We start from the raw sequence: 18,753 nt of genomic DNA, 5'->3' as shown, positions 1-18,753 counted from the left end.
TAATTCTCTACATTAGATTTAATCTGGTGTATGACAATCTTAAATTTTTATAAAATTTATGTTCCTATTTTTTATAAATTTTAATGAATTATATAATTATATTTAATTTTTTAGTTGAGGTTTATAAAAGAAGTAGAAATATAATGGTATGAAGTTTATTTTTTAAGAAAATTAAAAATAAGTTGCAAGACTTCCTTTGAAATATCTCTATTACAAACGACATGTTATTTTCTCAAAAAATAGGAGCTTGGTATATATTTTTCAAATAATAATATATTCATAATTTTGTTTAAAGAAGAATTATTTATAAAAAAAAAAAAACCCGAATTTTGAGCCGAATTTCCACTTATCTTGATTCATTTCTAACATCGGGGGTGCAGAAAGTAGCCTCCACGTTCTTTCATCCAAAAACAAAACGAGCTGTTCCACTTCACTTCCAAATAGGTCCAAACCGAATATCGTTATCTCACATAGTCACAAGAATTAAAAATCTCGTTGTTTTTTCTTTTATTTAAAAATAGAAAAATTTATCTTCAATTTTATGAAAATAACAAAAATACCCTAAATTTTTTATTGATTTATTATTTTATCAAATTCAAAGTTACTTTTTTTTTCTTTTCATTTCATCATTTCTGGAGCAGTAAAAAAGATTTTCGGTAAATTTCAAAAAATTATTTAGAAGAATTCCGGTACACAATCAAAATTTTCTTTTCAAGTTTTCCGGTACAGAATTGAAAAATGTGTATTACCGGAAGATGTTTCCGAAAAATTTCATAAACAAGTTTTTTGGTGCACACTTTTTTTTTTGTAATTATATTAATTTTTTTAAAATATTAACACATATGGATAAACCGCTACTATTATTGGATAAAACACGTGTCGATACTACAAACATTTTTGTCACATATCATATATGAATAATTATAATTAATATTAATATTTAAAATATATTATTGTGATTAATCATAATTTATTTTATATTTTATTTCAGATATTTGATATAAGAGACGCTGTTGTGAATTGGACTAAAGAAATCGGTATAAAAAATAAAGTTACTGTTATCATCAGAAGATCAGATATAGAGACACGAGAGAAAGGGAGGAGAAATACATTAATATTAGGTTGTGACAAATGAGAAAAATACAAGTGTGTTGAATATTCAACTCGAAGTTCAACAAAAAAGTGTGATTGTTCTTGTCCTTTCAAGTTTAGATCAAAATCATTAAAAGATGATTCATGATGGACAATTAAAGTAATTTGTGGAGTTCACAACCATGAATTACCTGATACTTTGGAGGGACATGTATTTGTTGGACACTTAGATGATGAAGAAAAAAAAACATGTTCATGACTTAACAAAATATAATGTTGCACTGAAACACATATTACTCTCATTGCAAGACCGAGATAAGAACAATGTTACTAAGATTTCACAAATATATAAACATATGAGTATAATTGGATTCCACGTGAGAGGTAATAGAACAGAGATGCAACATTTATTCAAGTTAATTGAAGATACAAAATATGTGTGTTGGAATAGAAAGCGTAAAGACCTAGATGTTATGAGAGATATGGACAGTACCTACAAAAACAATTAATACAAAATGTCATTACTTGAAATTGTTGGTATGACATCAACATAGATGACATTTGTATTTGTAATGTGAGCAGAAAGAAAACTTTTGTTGGGCATTAGAGAGACTATGAGAACTATTTGTTACACAAAATAAATTTCTCTAGTAATTCTGACAGACAAAGATCTTGCGTTAATGAAAACAATTGATATTTTATTTCCACGTGTTGTTAATTTGTTTTGTCAATTTCATATCGACAAAAATGTTGGAACAAAATGCAAGCAATATGTCTTAAAGGATAAACATGAGTTAATATTGAATATATGGAAAAACATTATGTATTGCATTGATGAAAAATAATATATCATACGATTACACATGTTTCAGCAATAATTTGTCGATAATAAAGTGTTTGTTGACTATGTGAAAGAAACTTGGTTGACTTCTCATAAGGAAATATTTGTTGAAGCATGAACAAATCGAGTGATGCATTTGAAGAACACAATGACTAACAAGTATGTTATGTGACTCTAAAACTTTTATTTTATAATTTTATTATATATTGTTAGATTGCTCAATGGTGACAACTTAGATGTTATGATAGGGTTGAGTCAGCTCATTGGAAACAGAAGTTAATGTTGGAACACAACATGGGTGACATGTATAAATGTTGGGAGGCAACATGATAAGGTTGGAACATGAAAAAATCACGGGTCGTTTCAGAAAAGTTGTGTTCATAAATAATAATTAATAATTAACTTAAATATTTTGAATACACCATAAATAATAATAAATTTTAATATTTTTAATGCACGTTAAATAATAATTAATTTTGATATTTTTAATACATCATAAATAATAATCAATTTAATTTTTTTTAATACACCATAAATAATAATTCATTTTAACATCTTTAATACACCATAAATAATAATTAATTTAACTTACTTGACCACACCATAGTCTTGCAGACACGTGTGCCTCCTCCTATAAGATATCTCATCATGCTCCTCTTGTATAGCTACCTCTTCATGCTCCTCAGGCATCTAATGCTTCTCATGTACCCCCTCTACCTCCTCATGTACCTCTAATCTTCCTCAGGGATAGATATATCAGTCTGCTCCTTCAAGTCATCATCTTCCATAATAAATCATCGACTTCTACGCGATGATGTCGTTCGAACCCTTTCGGGAGCAACATCCATAGACGATAAATATTCAAAGTCACGTATTCTTCTGACAATTTTGCTGTCTCTACCTCTAGCCCTACCCAATGAAAAAAATTAGTTAAAATTAAATAAATTAAATAAATATTAACATAATAAAATATTTAAACAAATACATTAATTTAATTTTAAAAAAATTAAATAACTAACAAAAAACTTGTGGATGAAGAGTTTTCCGGTAGCTTCCCGAAAAGTGTTTGTTGGCAATTTGTTTTTTCTAGAGAACTTGAAATAAGTTTTTGTTAGTTTCGAAAAACTTCAAAATGATTTCTGGAAGTATGTTTGTATCGATTTTTTTTTTCTTTCAAATTTACTTGAATGATGTTATGTACGACTGCGAAACTTAAAAATTATTTTTGATAAAAATGAATTTTTTGACAGTCACTTGTATTTTTCGAAAAAATTGAAATGAGAAAATAATAAAAATGGTAACTTTTATATATATATATATATATATATATATATATATGAGGATATTGAGAAAAAAAAAAAAATTGTATCTTTTATATATATATATATATATATATATATATATATGAGGATATTTTAATTTTTTTCCTTAAATTTTGAGGGTATATAGATAAAAGAGAGGAATAGGGTAAAATTTTCTTTAAAATAATAATAATCAACATCGAACAATTTCGATATTTTTTTCTGACAAGAGTGAACAATTTCGAGTTGCATCTTACATATTTGATCAGTTGTAAAAAAAAAAAGGAAGCACCCAAAATCTGAGGTCAATTGGGTTGTTTAATTTTTGTTCTGCGTGAATTTGATGGGAAAATCAGTTGAATCTGTGATTAGGCTTAAAGAATTATCGCGGGTTGTATCATCATCTGCAAAATCCAATAGACCAAAGACAACCCAACCTATATCTCCGAACCGGGTCACCACTCCACGAACCGCGAAACAAGACCGCACTGTTAAGGTGGAACCGCCGAAGAAGATAGAAGCTTTGGAATCTCGAACACCACTCGCCAGGGTGGTCGCTTATTGCTCTAAGCGGTGGTTTCAAGATACACTCAAGGGGGCTAAAGCTGGGGATAGCTCCATGCAAGTTTTGGTTGGTCAAATGTATAATTCTGGCTATGGTGTTCCTCGAGATCCTCAAAAGGTCTTTTTTCTTTTTAATTTCTTATTTATCTATGTATGTTTTTCAATACTATTTTCAAAGACCATCATTGTCCTTACAGTTGAGATGATGAACTGATTGGTGTCGGTTCGAGGAGTCAAGTGTTAAGATACAAATATTCATTTTATCTTGTTTTTATTGAATGAGTATCATTCAAGTCAATTTCTTTGTTCTGAGAATGAGGAGTACCATGAACTTCTACTTCATGAGACAATGTCTGACGTGGTTGAGGTTTTAAATAGTTTTCAAGTATCAGTTTGCGATAGACTATTTATCTAAATGACCCACTTTAGAATTTGCCCCCGTTGTCAATTACGTTTGGACATTTTGGATTAATTTATTTGAACTTATTCAGTGTCAAAGTATTTGTAAGTTGTTTGAGAGAACTTGTGGAAACAGTTTATGACTTGTTCTTAAGCTATTTCCAGCATTTTTTCATAAATAATTTATGAAAATAGCTTGTAGGAAAATAGATTACAATTTACAGCATAAGTACTTATATGATTTGTTTATACCATAAGTGCTTAATTAAGTTGTTTAACTAAAGGGTCTAGTCATAGATATGAGCACTTATGGTACTTTTGTTATCGACCATTTGATTCTAATTTTGTTGTTATTTCTCACTCCTTGGAAATGAAGCTGAGATTAGATACATAAGTTGGATAACTTTCTTCTTTTTTGATTAAAAGTCCCTTTTCTTTTATTATAGTTTGTTTATTAGATTGGAGTTATTTACTTTTAAATATGCTTTATTAATGAATGACTCATATTTATTTTTTCCCTGTAATCCTAATTTATTGTATTGTTGAGCGGGTCAGACTCTCCTACGGAAACTGAATTGTAGTAGTTAAACAAAGTTTTGTACTCTGTATACCTAAGAATTGCATAATGGAAAACTACAACAGCCACTTTGGTGTCGGAAATGTAGACGCAATTGGCCGAACTTCATGATCAATCGTTGTGTTTTTGTGCATTTATTTATGCGTTTACTTTAGCCGGATTTGCCATTTTAACATGGTCTTTATCATTTTTTTCCTTCAATTGCTTTTGGGGTAGGGGAACAATATTGTAGGGTTTCTGAATTTCATTCGGTTGGCAATCAAGACCAACAGCTGCACCTGCAGGCTGCAGCTATTATATGATTCTGAATCATTTGCCTGCTCATGAAATGAACTTACTGGTTCCTGAATTGTGACAATACTGCGATATAAACTTTGTTTATAGGGACATGCTTGGATTAGTAGAGCATCAAGAAGTCGAAATTTAGTCTGGAAAGTAAGCGAAAAACAACCAGGTAAGCTGCTTCATCTTATGTCAATTACTGAACTGTGGTAGTGTGGTTTTATATGTCTTCATTGTTTTTCATTTTGTTTACATACAGGTTACAGAGCAAGTGATTCGGATTCATGTGAATTGGAGAACAAATCTACTCCTTAGTTTGCAAGCATGAAGGTAATGGTTAGACTTAACCAATGCTTTATTATTTTTTAAATTATTGCGAGCTTGAATTTCAATTCTGTTATAAAGCATATGATAATTGTTGGTATTCATGTTTGTGCTTATTTACTTTCACATCCAAAACATAAATTGAAATATTTTTAACCACATAACTGGTAATTTTTTCACTTAATTGGTGACTGTTCTTTTGAATGTAGCTGCTGTGTTGTTCATTTCCACAAAGGTGATGTATTATAATAATCGAAAATGCAACTGTATTCCACTATGCCTGTGTAGATGAATATTGGTTTGTTTCATTTTTTCTTGAAGCTGCCTATTTCATTATATGCTCTAAATATTGACCACTGCTATCTAGGACTATGAGAGTAACTCTTGTACTGATGCTTTTATCTATAAGCCTCAATTTTATAGGTGATCATAGCTACAAATGCAGTTTCACGCCTCTGAATCTGACTAGCTTATACTGTATTTAGATGTAGCTGTAATAAAAGCTGCCTGATACTAAATAGTAGTATGGTTGGTATGCGTGTGTATTTAGTATGAGACGATAAGGTGCAGTCAGTATAATCACTATCTTAAGTATATCATTCAGCTGGGCTCTGCACCGATTTTGGTTATATTGAGTCAATTAATGCTTATAAGCATGATAACGTGCCTGTAGCGTATTTGGTTGCTGCTGCAATTAGTATGAAAATCTGCCTGATAATAACTAGGAGAATGATTAGTGTTTCAATGTATTCGGTATTATAAGCTTCAATCGGTATGTTCAATGTAATAAGTCCTTAAAGGAGGCCAGGCAACTCGGCGTTAGCATCTATTTTGAGTGTTTTATATCTAAGTCAATTAATAGGATTATAAAGTGTATTACGTTACCTTTATTGATAGTGATAAGTAAGACTTATCAAACTGAACTATTGCATTACTGGTGATCACTAACAAAATGACATTGGAGTGTCGTTAGAAATTTGACAAATAATTTAAGCTATATACATATAAATTGTATAAAAAAAAATGCCGAAGTTAAAGAGTGAAAGACACATTCCTTATTTAATACATCATGGTCTAAGATAATCATAACAGTGGTAGCTTTAGTAGCAGAGAGAGAGCTGCAAACTGAAATGGAGGGTGTGTGAACAGTGGGCTAGAAGCAAGCTGGGAAGAAGGTGCATGGCTGAGGAATGTAACAGAGAATACCGGGTATGGAATGACCAGAAATACTATTTATCAATGATTGGGCTCAAACTCATGAAGGTGAACAAGATATGAACAGAGGCTTGCTTCAAATATATATGACATTTGGAATACAGTTGTGGCGCGAAAGTGCTCAATTTGGCTGCAAATTTTAGTGTGATAGACACAGTATGAAAAATGATAAGCTACACACATTTGGTTGTGGTCACCTGCCATGACAGACGTGTATGGCCAAGCCAGAGCAAATTGATAACTATGCTTGTAGTTACAAATGCTTAAGTACTTTTATGGTTAAGTTGGAAAAATAGCAAGATTGTTACTACTATGGTGATTCTAAGGGATCAGGGCCTGTTAATGAGAATCTAGGAAATCTAGGTTGTGATGGGCTTACTTTTAATTCTACTAATGTCTTTTTGCATGCTTTTACTTATCTTTGGGCCACATTCCCCTAATATGCTTAAGGGCTTTGTAAGTAAATCTTTTGGCTTGACGTATGATTCTTCATTTTGGTAATGATTTGTTGGGCTAAAAAACCTGGCACTTTCTGATTTTATGTTTCTAATAATGCAGACTGCATCTCTCAACTCTATTCCATTTGTTTCAAATGGTAAGTATCTGTACTTCTTTGTGTGTTTCTCTGCAAATGTAATCGTAATCTTTGACGGGTTTCTTTTTTCTTTTACAGAGTATCCTTAACACTCTTCACCTTATCTCGGCGGTCCTGCATTCATTTGACATTACTGTCTGGTTGATGAAGAAGAAGTGTTTGAAATTCATGTTTGAGTTTGCTGCATTGGGCCGCAAGTATTACCATGCATGTCTCACTATACAAGTCAACTATGTCTTCTTTCCATCTTAAAAAAAAAATGTCTTCATTCAACGTTTTAAAATAAACTTAATATTTTGGTAAAAGAAAATAAACCTTATGTTGTATTTTATATACGTAAGTACCGGTGTTGCGGTAAATATCGAACACTTAGATCAACTTTGTTAAATTTATAGCTTCTTGTGGTACAAGTAATTTTTATGATTCAAAAATTCAATTAAATGAAAAGAACGTTATTCTCATTTGTGAGTTAATGTCTTAATGATCCTTAGGAGTAGGAAGTGGTCTTTTGGTACACTGGCAAGTCTTTGATTATCAACAAATTGCATGGAAAGAACACTTGTGTGCATACTGATAAGCTGCATGAATAGTTTGTGTATCCTTTTTGGAGGACAAAAATCATGATCGCTCAATCCTCCTTGAACATAGGATCATTTTTTTCGTTTCAAAAACTTGAATGCTCAACATCTGGATTCATTCTTTTCATGTCACTTTGTTGCGTTCTTTTTAATTGTATCATTTTCGTAAATGAATAAAGTTAAAAGCACTTTGAAATAGAAACCCTAGTTGGCTGAAACGAATGTTAAAGTACTTTTGAGTACTAATTATCTTAATAAATTCTTTTTATGAAATATACTTTTGAAGAAAAAAAATCTAAGCATAAATCACATTATAAAAAAAAGTCATTTCAATCAAATGTATATTAGCAAAACAAAATTTAATAAAAAGTATTTTCACTGAACTCTAATAAAAAAAACACACGAAATGTGCAATACATAATTTTAAAAGTCACTACTGACTTGTGAATAGACTGTCCTAAAAAAAAATGAATAGATCGTTGATAAAAAAATAAAAAAAAAATTGTGAATAGTGTGATTTAGCACAATAGACGATGAGTTGTTTTCATTTTTAAGTGTGAATGGTTATTTTAAAATATCATTGAGTTAAATGTTGAATATAAGATAAACTACTTGTACATTTAAAAGATTAAAGTTTCGAGTATAAATATAGTGTCAAATTCTCTTGTGGTTTTGAAACATTTGATTACTATTGTTCTCGTATCCTTGAAAACTCCAACAACTAGTGTCAAAGTTTAATTTGATTTGATGGGAGAGAGTGGATGAATTCTAATTAAATTAAATTAATCTTTCCGATAATATAATAAAAAAGATTTGTCCATTATTTATAAAGGAGAAACAAATATAAAACAGCACTCTAAGAGATTATTAACATTTAAAATTGTTAAATTCTATCGTGAGTCGTTAAATATTAAATATATTATAAAGGTGATCTATATATTCCATGTATTAAAAATTTGAATGAAGAATATCTTTTATAATAGGAAGCATTTGACACATTTTTGGTCTTAGTGCCCAAACAACAGTCCCAATACTTCCCTTTTCTTAAAGGGTTCCTTAATTCACGTTAAGAATCCACACGCGGTTCCAAAAATAATATATTTTTATATACAATAAATTTGATCTTCCTTTTCCTCTTTCCATTTTTGTTGAAGGCTTAAAATCATTTTGCAAGCGGCACCAATTCACATATATATTATTATTATCATCAATCAGAATGACTAATGTAAGAAACAACCTGTTATTAATTTGATCATCTTTCTGATTTTAGCTTTTGATCTGAGACGTTCGTTCTTCTCATGTGTAATCAATCAGGTGGTGGAACTGAAAGTTGGTTTGCACTGTGACGACTGTATCAAGAAAATCCTCAAGGCCATCAAAAAAATTGAAGGTAAAAAAATAAATCACACAAAACTACTTTGTTTTTATTTTTTATTTTTATTTTTCTAAACTCTATGTGTTGCAGATATTGAAACGTATAATGTGGACAAAAAGCTGAACAAAGTGATTATTTCGGGCAACGTAACAACAGAACAAGTTATGAGAGTCCTTCACAAAATTGGAAAGAATGCAATTCCATGGGAAGATTCTTAAACAGTTAAACCCACACCTGAATTTTAATTTACCTAATTACCTTCTCTATATAATTTTAATTTCTTTTCTCAAATTATAAACATATTGTACTATGAATCATTTCATTATCACATCTATTATGTAATTCTTGTAGATAAATTATCACCTCTCAACTGACAATGCCCATCTTATTTAAAATAGTATATTCAATATTTAATTAATCAATTAATTAACTCAAAAATGTTTAATTAATTAATACAATCGTTTTGTGAAATTTTTTGGTAGTGATACAATCTTTGTTCTGCAATTTATTAGGTTCAATATTTTTTTTTGAAAAAAGTTATTAACATATAATTGTCTGAATAATGTAAAATAAATTATTAATGGAGCATATTGTCTTTTTTGGATTGCAACCATGTTTGTTTAATAATAATAATAATAATAATAATAATAATAATAATAATAATAATAATATGAGAAATACTAATAAGTGGCCTAAGAGTAATTGTTAAGAATCTAAATATACAAATTTTGTACCATCAATTTTTAATAATATTTATGAATGATAATACTGCAAAACAAGGTTACACTCACGTCATTTATATAAGCAAAAAACATTAACTATGATAACTGATTAGTATCTATAGAGATATATTAGTTTTCCAATTTATTTACTCAATTTGGTGGATTTGCTAAAAGGTCTCTAGTTAATATTGTTACTATCCTCTGAATCAAAGTTGTACAAATATAGAGTTTGCAAGAGAGTGAGTGACTTCTCTAACAAATAACCTCACTTGAAGGTGAACCATCAAATATGTCATATACCCAAAATATAAGGTTAGCCTCTTATCCCTTCATCTAGAATTTTAGAACTTTAGAACACTCTTATCTTTCTTCTTTCACAAGAAATTAGTTTCATTTTTCCATCCTTCAATAATTGCTCCTTCATATAATTATATATTCATCACATAAATATGGAAAATGCATTAGGAAATACTTCAATAATGTTATGCTATAATCCACTTGATACTACTCATAAGAGTGTTTGGTCGTTAGGAAACCCACTTGGTTCCCCCACTTCTCTTCTCTTTTTTCAGATCTCTTTGATTACTATAGTCACACAGTTCTTATATGCTTGTCTCAAACCACTAGGACAAACCTCCCTTGTATCCCAGATTCTTGTAAGCTTTTTCTTGACCTATATGTATTTTTTCACAATTTTAATGTTCAATGATCATCATATGTAATATTCTATAACAATGTGATTATCAATAGAATACAATACTAATTGGTAAACTCTAAGGTGCACCAGGTCTACTGCGTACCAATTCTTAAAAGTCATTCGATACACTAACGACGATCGATAATACTCCTTAAAGTATAAGTTAATGGTTCTTCTGTCTTTACGTTTGAGACGGTGACTTATTGATGTCAGTTTGACGAGTTGGGTTTTGAGGGTCAAATTCATTTTTCATTATTTTTACATGGATAAGTCATTGTCTCATCCATAAATTACAAGATTATTCTAAGGAGTGTTGTCGATCTTCGTTAAAATTTCGGGTGACTTTTAAGCACTTATCCACGGTTCGTAGCATTCAACTTATTGATTAGCTATTAATTAATAAAGCATGGATGGTAACAGGGAGGATTGGTATTTGGTCCATCACTTTTGGGGCACAAAAAGATGCTGACAGATATCTTATTCCCTTTGAAAGGCTCTCTAGTTCTTCATACAATGGCAAATTTCTGCATCAATTTCTTCTTCTTCATATGTTGTGTGAAGATGGACGCAACCACAGTCCTCAAGGCAGAAAAACAAGCCATCACTATTGGTGTTTCTGTATTCTCATTGACATTTGGAGTCCCTCTTGGATTAGCCTTTGCATTGAAAACATATGTTTCCATGGACAAGACTCTCTCAGATTCTCTCCCAATGATAGCCATCTCGCAAAGCTTAACCGTATTCATTAGCATATCAGTCCTTCTATCAGAGCTTAAAATCCTAAACACTGATGTTGGCCGTCTAACCTTATCGTCTGCAATGTTCAGCGATGTGATTAGTTTCTCAATGACAGTAGTTTTGTTTGCAGTATTGCAAGGTAAAACTGTTAATATGTTGAAACTAGTATGGATCATTTTATCCATAATTGCACTTTTGGTTGTTATCATATATGTAATGAGGCCGACTATAGTATGGATTGTAAACCGGTTAAACGGAACGCCTATCGACGAGTTTTGCATGCTTTTCATCTTTCTATGTGTTCTTACTACCGCGCTCTTCAGTGAATCCATTGGCCAACATTCTGCTATGGGACCGATAATTTTAGGTCTGGCTGTTCCTGAAGGACCACCTTTAGGAACAAGTTTGATATCTAAAATGGAGACAGTTGCTTGTGGATTTTTGTATCCAATCTACCTTGCTGTCAGTGGATTGCAGACTGATGTATTCAAAATCAACATTCGGTCTACTTGGATTGTGACTATCATCGTCCTTGTCAGTTTCATTGTGAAGATTGGTGCTGTTATGTTGCCAGGTTATTATTACAATGTCCCCATGAAAGATTGTTTTGTGATTGGGCTACTTCTGAATGGAAGAGGTATAGCTGAGCTCACCATGTACAATATATGGAAGGAAGACAAGGTAAATAGAGATTTTTCATACTAGTAACTTTAATCCAATATATCAAAGCATCAAGTGTAAGAAATTAACAACATAGTTACCAATTTTTATGTTGGGTCATAATCAAATTTTACCAATAGAACAAAATTTATTCAATCCATCAGCAACTATATATATTGTTTGTAAAAAAAAAAACATGGTTACCGATGGATAAAATGTATTTCTTGTCCTATAAAATTGAGTAAATTTGATTTTGCTCCTACAAATATCTTGTTTGGTTTTAGTCCTTAATACAAAATAGTATGTTTTTAGTTCTGATAAAAAGACAGACGAGGAACCAAAAATAAACCATTTTGTTAAGAATAGAACTAAAAAGTCAAAAACATATTTAAGCAGTGAATGATTGATTGAGTGACTAACAGGATACATAAAAATTTCTTCTTTATTACAGATACTAACAGAACAAGAGTTCTCTTTGATGGTGGTGTCGATTCTAGTGATAAATGCTACCATAGCACCACTGATAAAGTTCTTATTTGATCCTTCAGCCCAATATCATTCCGGAAAAAAATGTTCAATACAACATACAAAACGAGATTCGGAGCTCCGAATCATGGTATGCATTTACAAAGATGAAAACATTCCAACAATGCTCAACATCTTAGAAGCATCATGTGCAAGCACAGAGAGCAATGTTACAGCCATAGCACTTCTCCTTGTAGAGCTACTTGGAAGATCAAGGCCTATTCTCGTCGCTCACCAACAGCACGGAACACTTCAATCAACCCCATGTAATTCGACTCAACTCGACAATGCATTGAAGCAATACGTAACACTAAATGAAGGGTGTGCATATGTTCAATCATTCACATCAATCTCCGACTTCAACACAATACACGACGATGTTTGTCTAATCTCCCTCGACAGAGGAGCCAACATGATTCTCATGCCATTCCACAAAAGATGGGAGATAGATGGAACAGTTGAAATAAACAACAGAGCAATCCAAACGGTTAACATTAAAGTCCTCGAAAGAGCGCCTTGTTCGGTCGGAATTCTAATCGACCGAGGCATCTTAAGCTGTTCACCGTCACTTTTACTAGCTAAAGCACCATACTATGTTGCAGTTCTGTTCATTGGTGGTGCAGATGATGCAGAAGCTTTAGCCTATGCAAGTAGAATGTCTAGACATGAGTGTGTAAACGTAACAGTTGTTTGGTTCTTAGTGTTTGGTGAAGAGAATTCAAAAGATAGAAAACGTGACAGTGATCTTGTAGATGAATATAGATACTACAATGTTGGAAATAAAAGGTTTGAGATAAATGAGGAAGTTGTGAAAGATGCTATAGAGTTATCTTCTTGTATAAGAAGAAGGATTGATTATTTTGATTTAGTTATGGTGGGGAGGTGGCATTCACAATCTATATTGTTACATGGACATGATCAATGGAGTGAGTGTCCTGAGCTAGGTGTGATTGGTGATATGTTAGCTTCACAGGATTTTGTGACAAAAGCATCTATTTTGGTTGTGCAACAACAGAGAATGGGAGTGAGATTGGTTAAAAACAATCTTAATGTAATGCCAAATCAAAGGGATCAACTGGCACATGGTGTTTTAATGGATGAAACACGAACAACATCTTGTACTATTTCAGTAAATACATAGATCTGTTTGTTTGATAGTGTAATTGTTTTTTATATATTTTTTAAATCAATCTATTTTAATTTCCACTGTGGATATCTGAGTTATCAACAAAATATGGATTTTCATTTAAAAAATAAGAAGTTTGTTATCAAACAGGGGTTAAATTATTAATATACTCTAACTTTTTTTTTTTTAAAGTAACTAATATGTACTACATTCAAAATCATATTAAATTGTCTTACTTTTTTAACTATTTAAACATTGCACCTCAAACCGAATAATTTTTTTTTATGGCACTGGGAGGTCGCATTTCGAAATTGCGACCATTTACAGTTTTGAAAAAAACAAAATCTTCTCATTTTAACTGATTATTTAATAAATTAAAATATTAAAAAAACAAAATTCTATTAATAAAATACATTAAATTGAAGATGGCAAAACAATTATATTATTTTAACAACATCATCTTATTGTGTAGATAAACTTATATTATTATAACAATTATCTCCTATTTACAAATAAACTAACTATTTAATTCTATTTTGTTAACAACTTCCTCATATTTTTACTCCAGATTCAATAAATAAAAATAATTATAGTTAAAAACAGTAAATTACATTAATAATATGAAACAAGATACATTAAAAGAAGAATAAAAAATACATCAAATTTAAATAAATGTGCCCGCAGAGTTTACAAACTAAAATTTTGATGACGCAACAATAAAATCTTAACTAAGTACACAAATTATAACTTTATAGTTATAATTTTGATTCTTAAACTTAACTAATTAGACAAACTATGATTTTGAAATCATTATTTCGATGATTTAACATATTAATCTTAATGAATTTAATAAATCATCAAATTTACTTATCATTTCTCTTCCTTTCCCTTTTTCCTCCGCACAACTTTTTTTTTCTGCCATTCTTCTTCTCCTTCTTGTTTTTTTCTCTTTTTCTCTATTCTTTGCATTAACTCGCTCTCCTCTTTTCGATAATTTCTTTTCTTCTGTTTTGCTTTTCTTTTGTCTAGACTGCTTTAAATATTATTTATATTATCTTTCCTTTTTAATTATACTAAAAAAGTTTGGACTCCAAATCCAACTTTTTTTTAACTATGTAGTCTAATTTTTTTTTAATTATCTTTATTAGGTCCACTTTTTTTAATTATTATTCTTTGATTAAAATTTAGTTTTTTAAATTCAATTCCATTTTACTTTCTTAAAATTGGAGGTTTAGCTTTTAATTTATCCTAAAAACAAAACAAAAAATATTAAATTTAAAATATGCAAATTGATTCAGATGAAATATCTTATTAATCTTAGATATTTATAACATCTTAAAACCCTAAATAAACTATAATAACACTAGGGATGACGAAAATGACATAAATGTTAGTCCAATAACACAAACACACTTATTGAATGCACAAGATTGGTTAAAAACTCTAAATGGGCTACAATAACTCTATGAATGACGAAAATGACATAAATGTTAATCCAATGAAACAAATGAACTTATTGGATGCACGAGATTATTCTTTGACTAAAATTTATTTTTTTAAATTCAATTCCATTTTACTTTCTTAAAATTGGAGGTTTAGCTTTTAATTTATCCTAAAAACAAAACAAAAAATATTAAATATTAAATATTAAATATTCAAATTAATTAAGATGAAACATCTTATTAATCTTAGATATTTATAATATCTGAGTTATGACAACTTGATGATCTTAAACTTCAAAATAATAATAATCTTTTATAAATTGGATTCATCAAGATATGATATGTTGTCAATTCTATTTTAAAACGCATGAGTTGAGACAACTATATGATTTTAAATATTTTTAACTAAATTCAAAAAAACAACCAAACATACTTATCATAATCAACTTTTCAAACTCGGAGTCTTTTTCCTTCATCAAATCAACAAATTTTTTTAACCAAGTTCACATTTTTGCAACAAAATATATTTCTTTAAAAACAATGAATACATCCGCATTTTCTAACCACGAACTATGTAGTTTTGATTTTTTCATCGCACCGGAAGATACGTAGAAGCAAGATCACACTTTTGTTAACCACGTTAATAAATTTTTTTTTCTCTCTTTCTTAAACACACATTTATTTTAAAATTACATTAAAAAAACAATTGATATTCATATTTAATAATAAGAAGAAATAAATATATTTAAGTTAATATTAATTTTGCACAATTATAGTTAACCGTATTTTAATAGATGTAATACTTTCTCTATGTATTATCGACTTTCGAACTCAAAATTTAGTTTTAAAAACTGTTTTTTTTAAGTGTTTCCCAATATTTTCTCTATTTTAATATAAATTTTGGTTGTTACTTCATTGAATTTGAAAAAATACTCGAAATTTTAAGTCGCGACATGCACATATTATTTTTTTAACCGTTCCGTTAAAAAAAATACATTGACATTATGATGCAGACTCATATTATCTTCATCGGCTTCATCTTCTTCCTTTTCTCATCTTCTAAACCAAAACCTAAAAAAAATTAAAAAAAAAAAAAAAAAACTCATAAAAATCTGCATTTCAAATTGGTTGATGATACTAACATATAATTTTGTCAATTAAAATTGTAGATTTAAGTTTGAATGAATTGAAAAATAAAAAATTGTAAAAAAAGAAAAGGAAGGAACAAGCTTGAAATTACTTGGCATAAAACAATAAATAAAAACATTGAACATCAATAACAACTATTTTTTATCATCTAATTTTATTCTTTTTATCAATTATTCTTTGATAATCTAATTTTATTCTTTTTATCAATTAAAATATTAAATTCAAATATAACAGTAACATCTATTTTTTTCCCTTCTCTAAACTTCAATTTCAATTTCAAATTCATATCTATCTTTTATTCCTCCCTCCTACCATAAACAATAAATAAAAACATTGAACATTACTAACAACTATTTTTTATCATCTAATTTTATTCTTTTTATCAATTATTCTTTGATAATCTAATTTTATTCTTTTTATCAATTAAAATATTAAATTCAAATTTAACGGTAACATCTATTTTTTTCCCTTCTCTAAATTTCAATTTCAATTTCGAATTCATATCTATCTTTTATTCCTCCCTCCTACCATAGATCCATCTTCCTTTTCACAAATCCTTATTCGCCAAAAATGTCTCCTTTTCTTTTCTCTCTCTCTCTCTCTCAAATTCATCTAAACAAGTGACGTATACGAATAAGGAATACAATTTGTCATAACTATTTATTTTCATAGTCTCATATGCATTCATTTTTTTGTATGGTTTGTATTATCATTATTCTGAAATTTAAAGGAAAAAATGGTGAAGAAGATGAACCCTAATAATTTAATTTAATATTTCTATTTTTCATTAAAATTAATTATTAAAAATTATAAATTGATGATTTGTATTTTTCAGTTATGAGATTTATTTTTCGTTAGAGCCACCTAAGAGCATCTCCAAGGTGAATTCAACATGAGTTCATTAAAGTCCACTTTGCCACATCATCTTGAAACAATTTATCAATTTTTATAAATATAGTTCATTAAATAGGGTCTACTGTGTCATGTCATTTTAAAGCAACCCATTATTTTTAACGGTTTAACTCTTAAGAATTATATTGAATCTATTTGCCACAAACAATTTTTATTTTTCGTTAGAGCCACCTAAGAGCATTTCCAAGGTGAATTCAACATGAGTTCATTAAAGTCCACTTTGCCACATCATCTTGAAACAATTTATCGATTTTTATAAATATAGTTCATTAAATAGGGTCTACTGTGTCACGTCATTTTAAAGCAACCCATTATTTTTAACGGTTTAACTCTTAAGAATTATATTGAATCTATTTGCCACAAACAATTTTTATTTGAAAAAATAAGTAAAAAAAATTGTTGATAGAAGATGAACCCTAGTTATTTAATTTAATATTTCTATTTTTAATAAAAATTAATTATAAAAAATTATAAATTGATGATTTGTATTTTTCAGTTATGAGATTTATTTTTCGTTAGAGCCACCTAAGAGCATCTCCAAGGTGAATTCAACATGAGTTCCTTAAAGTCCACTTTGCCACATCATCTTGAAATAATTTATCCATTTTTATAAATATAGTTCATTAAATAGGGTCTACTGTGTCACGTCATTTTAAAGCAACCCATTATTTTTAACGGTTTAACTCTTAAGAATTATATTGAATCTATTTGCCACAAACAATTTTTATTTGAAAAAATAAGTAAAAAAAATTGTTGATAGAAGATTAAAGAAAAAAACTTGTGTAACAAAAAAATTGTGAAAGAAAAAGTAAGAGTAAGAAAAATAAATTGTTCCAATTAATAAGAAAATATATTTCATATACAAATTAACGGTAAAAAAAAGAGCCAACGATCGTAAAATAAATAAATAAACTAACAGTTATAAATTAATAAAAAAAAATAACGATTATAAATTTATTATTATTAATATGTGAAATAAATAAATTAAAAAGGTAACGATTATAAATTTATTATTAATAAATCATAAAAGTATCGTTACTCGCCAAAAACTGAATTTTACGTAACTCTACGATGAGAACATTGGAAGTGAAATATAATTCAAATGTTGTTTTGGGCCAAAATTAATTGGTTCCACATTGTACCCCATATAAATACCTTTGTGTGTATAGTTTTAAAAACTAATGCCATTTTGATATACTAATGAAAATCAGAAAATAACTCTCTTCCATAATCTCTCTCTTTTCTCCATCATTTTCTAACACACCACAATTTTCAATTATCAATTTTCACCATTAATTCACCCTCCATTCTTGACAGTGTTCCAACATCTGGCATCAAAGCAAGATTCAGATCCAATTTCCGCTGCAATTATGTCCGTTTCCAATGACAAAATCCCTACCAACCTTTCGATTCTTGATTCGAAGAATTATGACAAATTGCACAAACAAATGAAAGTTTTGTTTGGATATCAAGATGTTCTTGATATGATTACCGATGACATTACTCCTCTTGGTAAAGAGGCTACAACAGCTCAAGAAGCGAAATTCAAGGAAGATAAGAAGAAAGACTACAAGGCCCTTTTCTTGATCCATTCTTGCGTCGATAGTGACAACTTCGAAAAAGTTGGCGATTGCGACTC

The 18,753-nt window shown here is 29.4% G+C and overlaps 2 protein-coding genes across 4 annotated transcripts; both read left to right on the top strand.

Moving 5' to 3' along the window:
- The first annotated feature begins 3,408 nt into the window (after positions 1-3,408).
- On the top strand, positions 3,409-7,651 carry LOC101512952 (uncharacterized). Of its 2 annotated transcripts, XM_004500476.4 has the most exons (6): positions 3,409-3,916; positions 5,159-5,228; positions 5,316-5,386; positions 5,590-5,615; positions 7,154-7,190; positions 7,269-7,651. In XM_004500476.4, the coding sequence occupies exons 1-3, from the start codon at positions 3,578-3,580 to the stop codon at positions 5,369-5,371; spliced, it is 465 nt and encodes a 154-aa protein (XP_004500533.1). In that variant the 5' UTR covers positions 3,409-3,577; the 3' UTR covers positions 5,372-5,386; positions 5,590-5,615; positions 7,154-7,190; positions 7,269-7,651. The 2 variants fall into 2 exon arrangements, with proteins under 2 accessions (XP_004500533.1, XP_004500532.1); XM_004500475.4 differs by lacking the exon at positions 5,590-5,615 and having other exon boundaries at positions 3,411-3,916.
- Positions 7,652-8,764: 1,113 nt separating this feature from the next.
- Positions 8,765-13,691, top strand: LOC101501505 (cation/H(+) antiporter 14-like). Of its 2 annotated transcripts, none has more exons than XM_004500521.4 (5): positions 8,765-8,993; positions 9,083-9,158; positions 9,234-10,521; positions 10,983-11,981; positions 12,412-13,691. In XM_004500521.4, exons 3-5 carry the CDS (start codon positions 10,315-10,317, stop codon positions 13,624-13,626), a joined length of 2,421 nt encoding a protein of 806 aa, XP_004500578.1. In that variant the 5' UTR covers positions 8,765-8,993; positions 9,083-9,158; positions 9,234-10,314; the 3' UTR covers positions 13,627-13,691. The 2 variants fall into 2 exon arrangements, with proteins under 2 accessions (XP_004500578.1, XP_027190174.1); XM_027334373.2 differs by having other exon boundaries at positions 8,766-8,993; positions 9,234-10,177.
- The last annotated feature ends 5,062 nt before the right edge of the window (positions 13,692-18,753 follow it).

The sequence above is a fragment of the Cicer arietinum genome, chromosome 5 (assembly GCF_000331145.2).
Source record: "Cicer arietinum cultivar CDC Frontier isolate Library 1 chromosome 5, Cicar.CDCFrontier_v2.0, whole genome shotgun sequence".
NCBI lineage: Eukaryota > Viridiplantae > Streptophyta > Magnoliopsida > Fabales > Fabaceae > Cicer > Cicer arietinum.
This window is presented reverse-complemented; position numbering and strand designations above follow the sequence as displayed.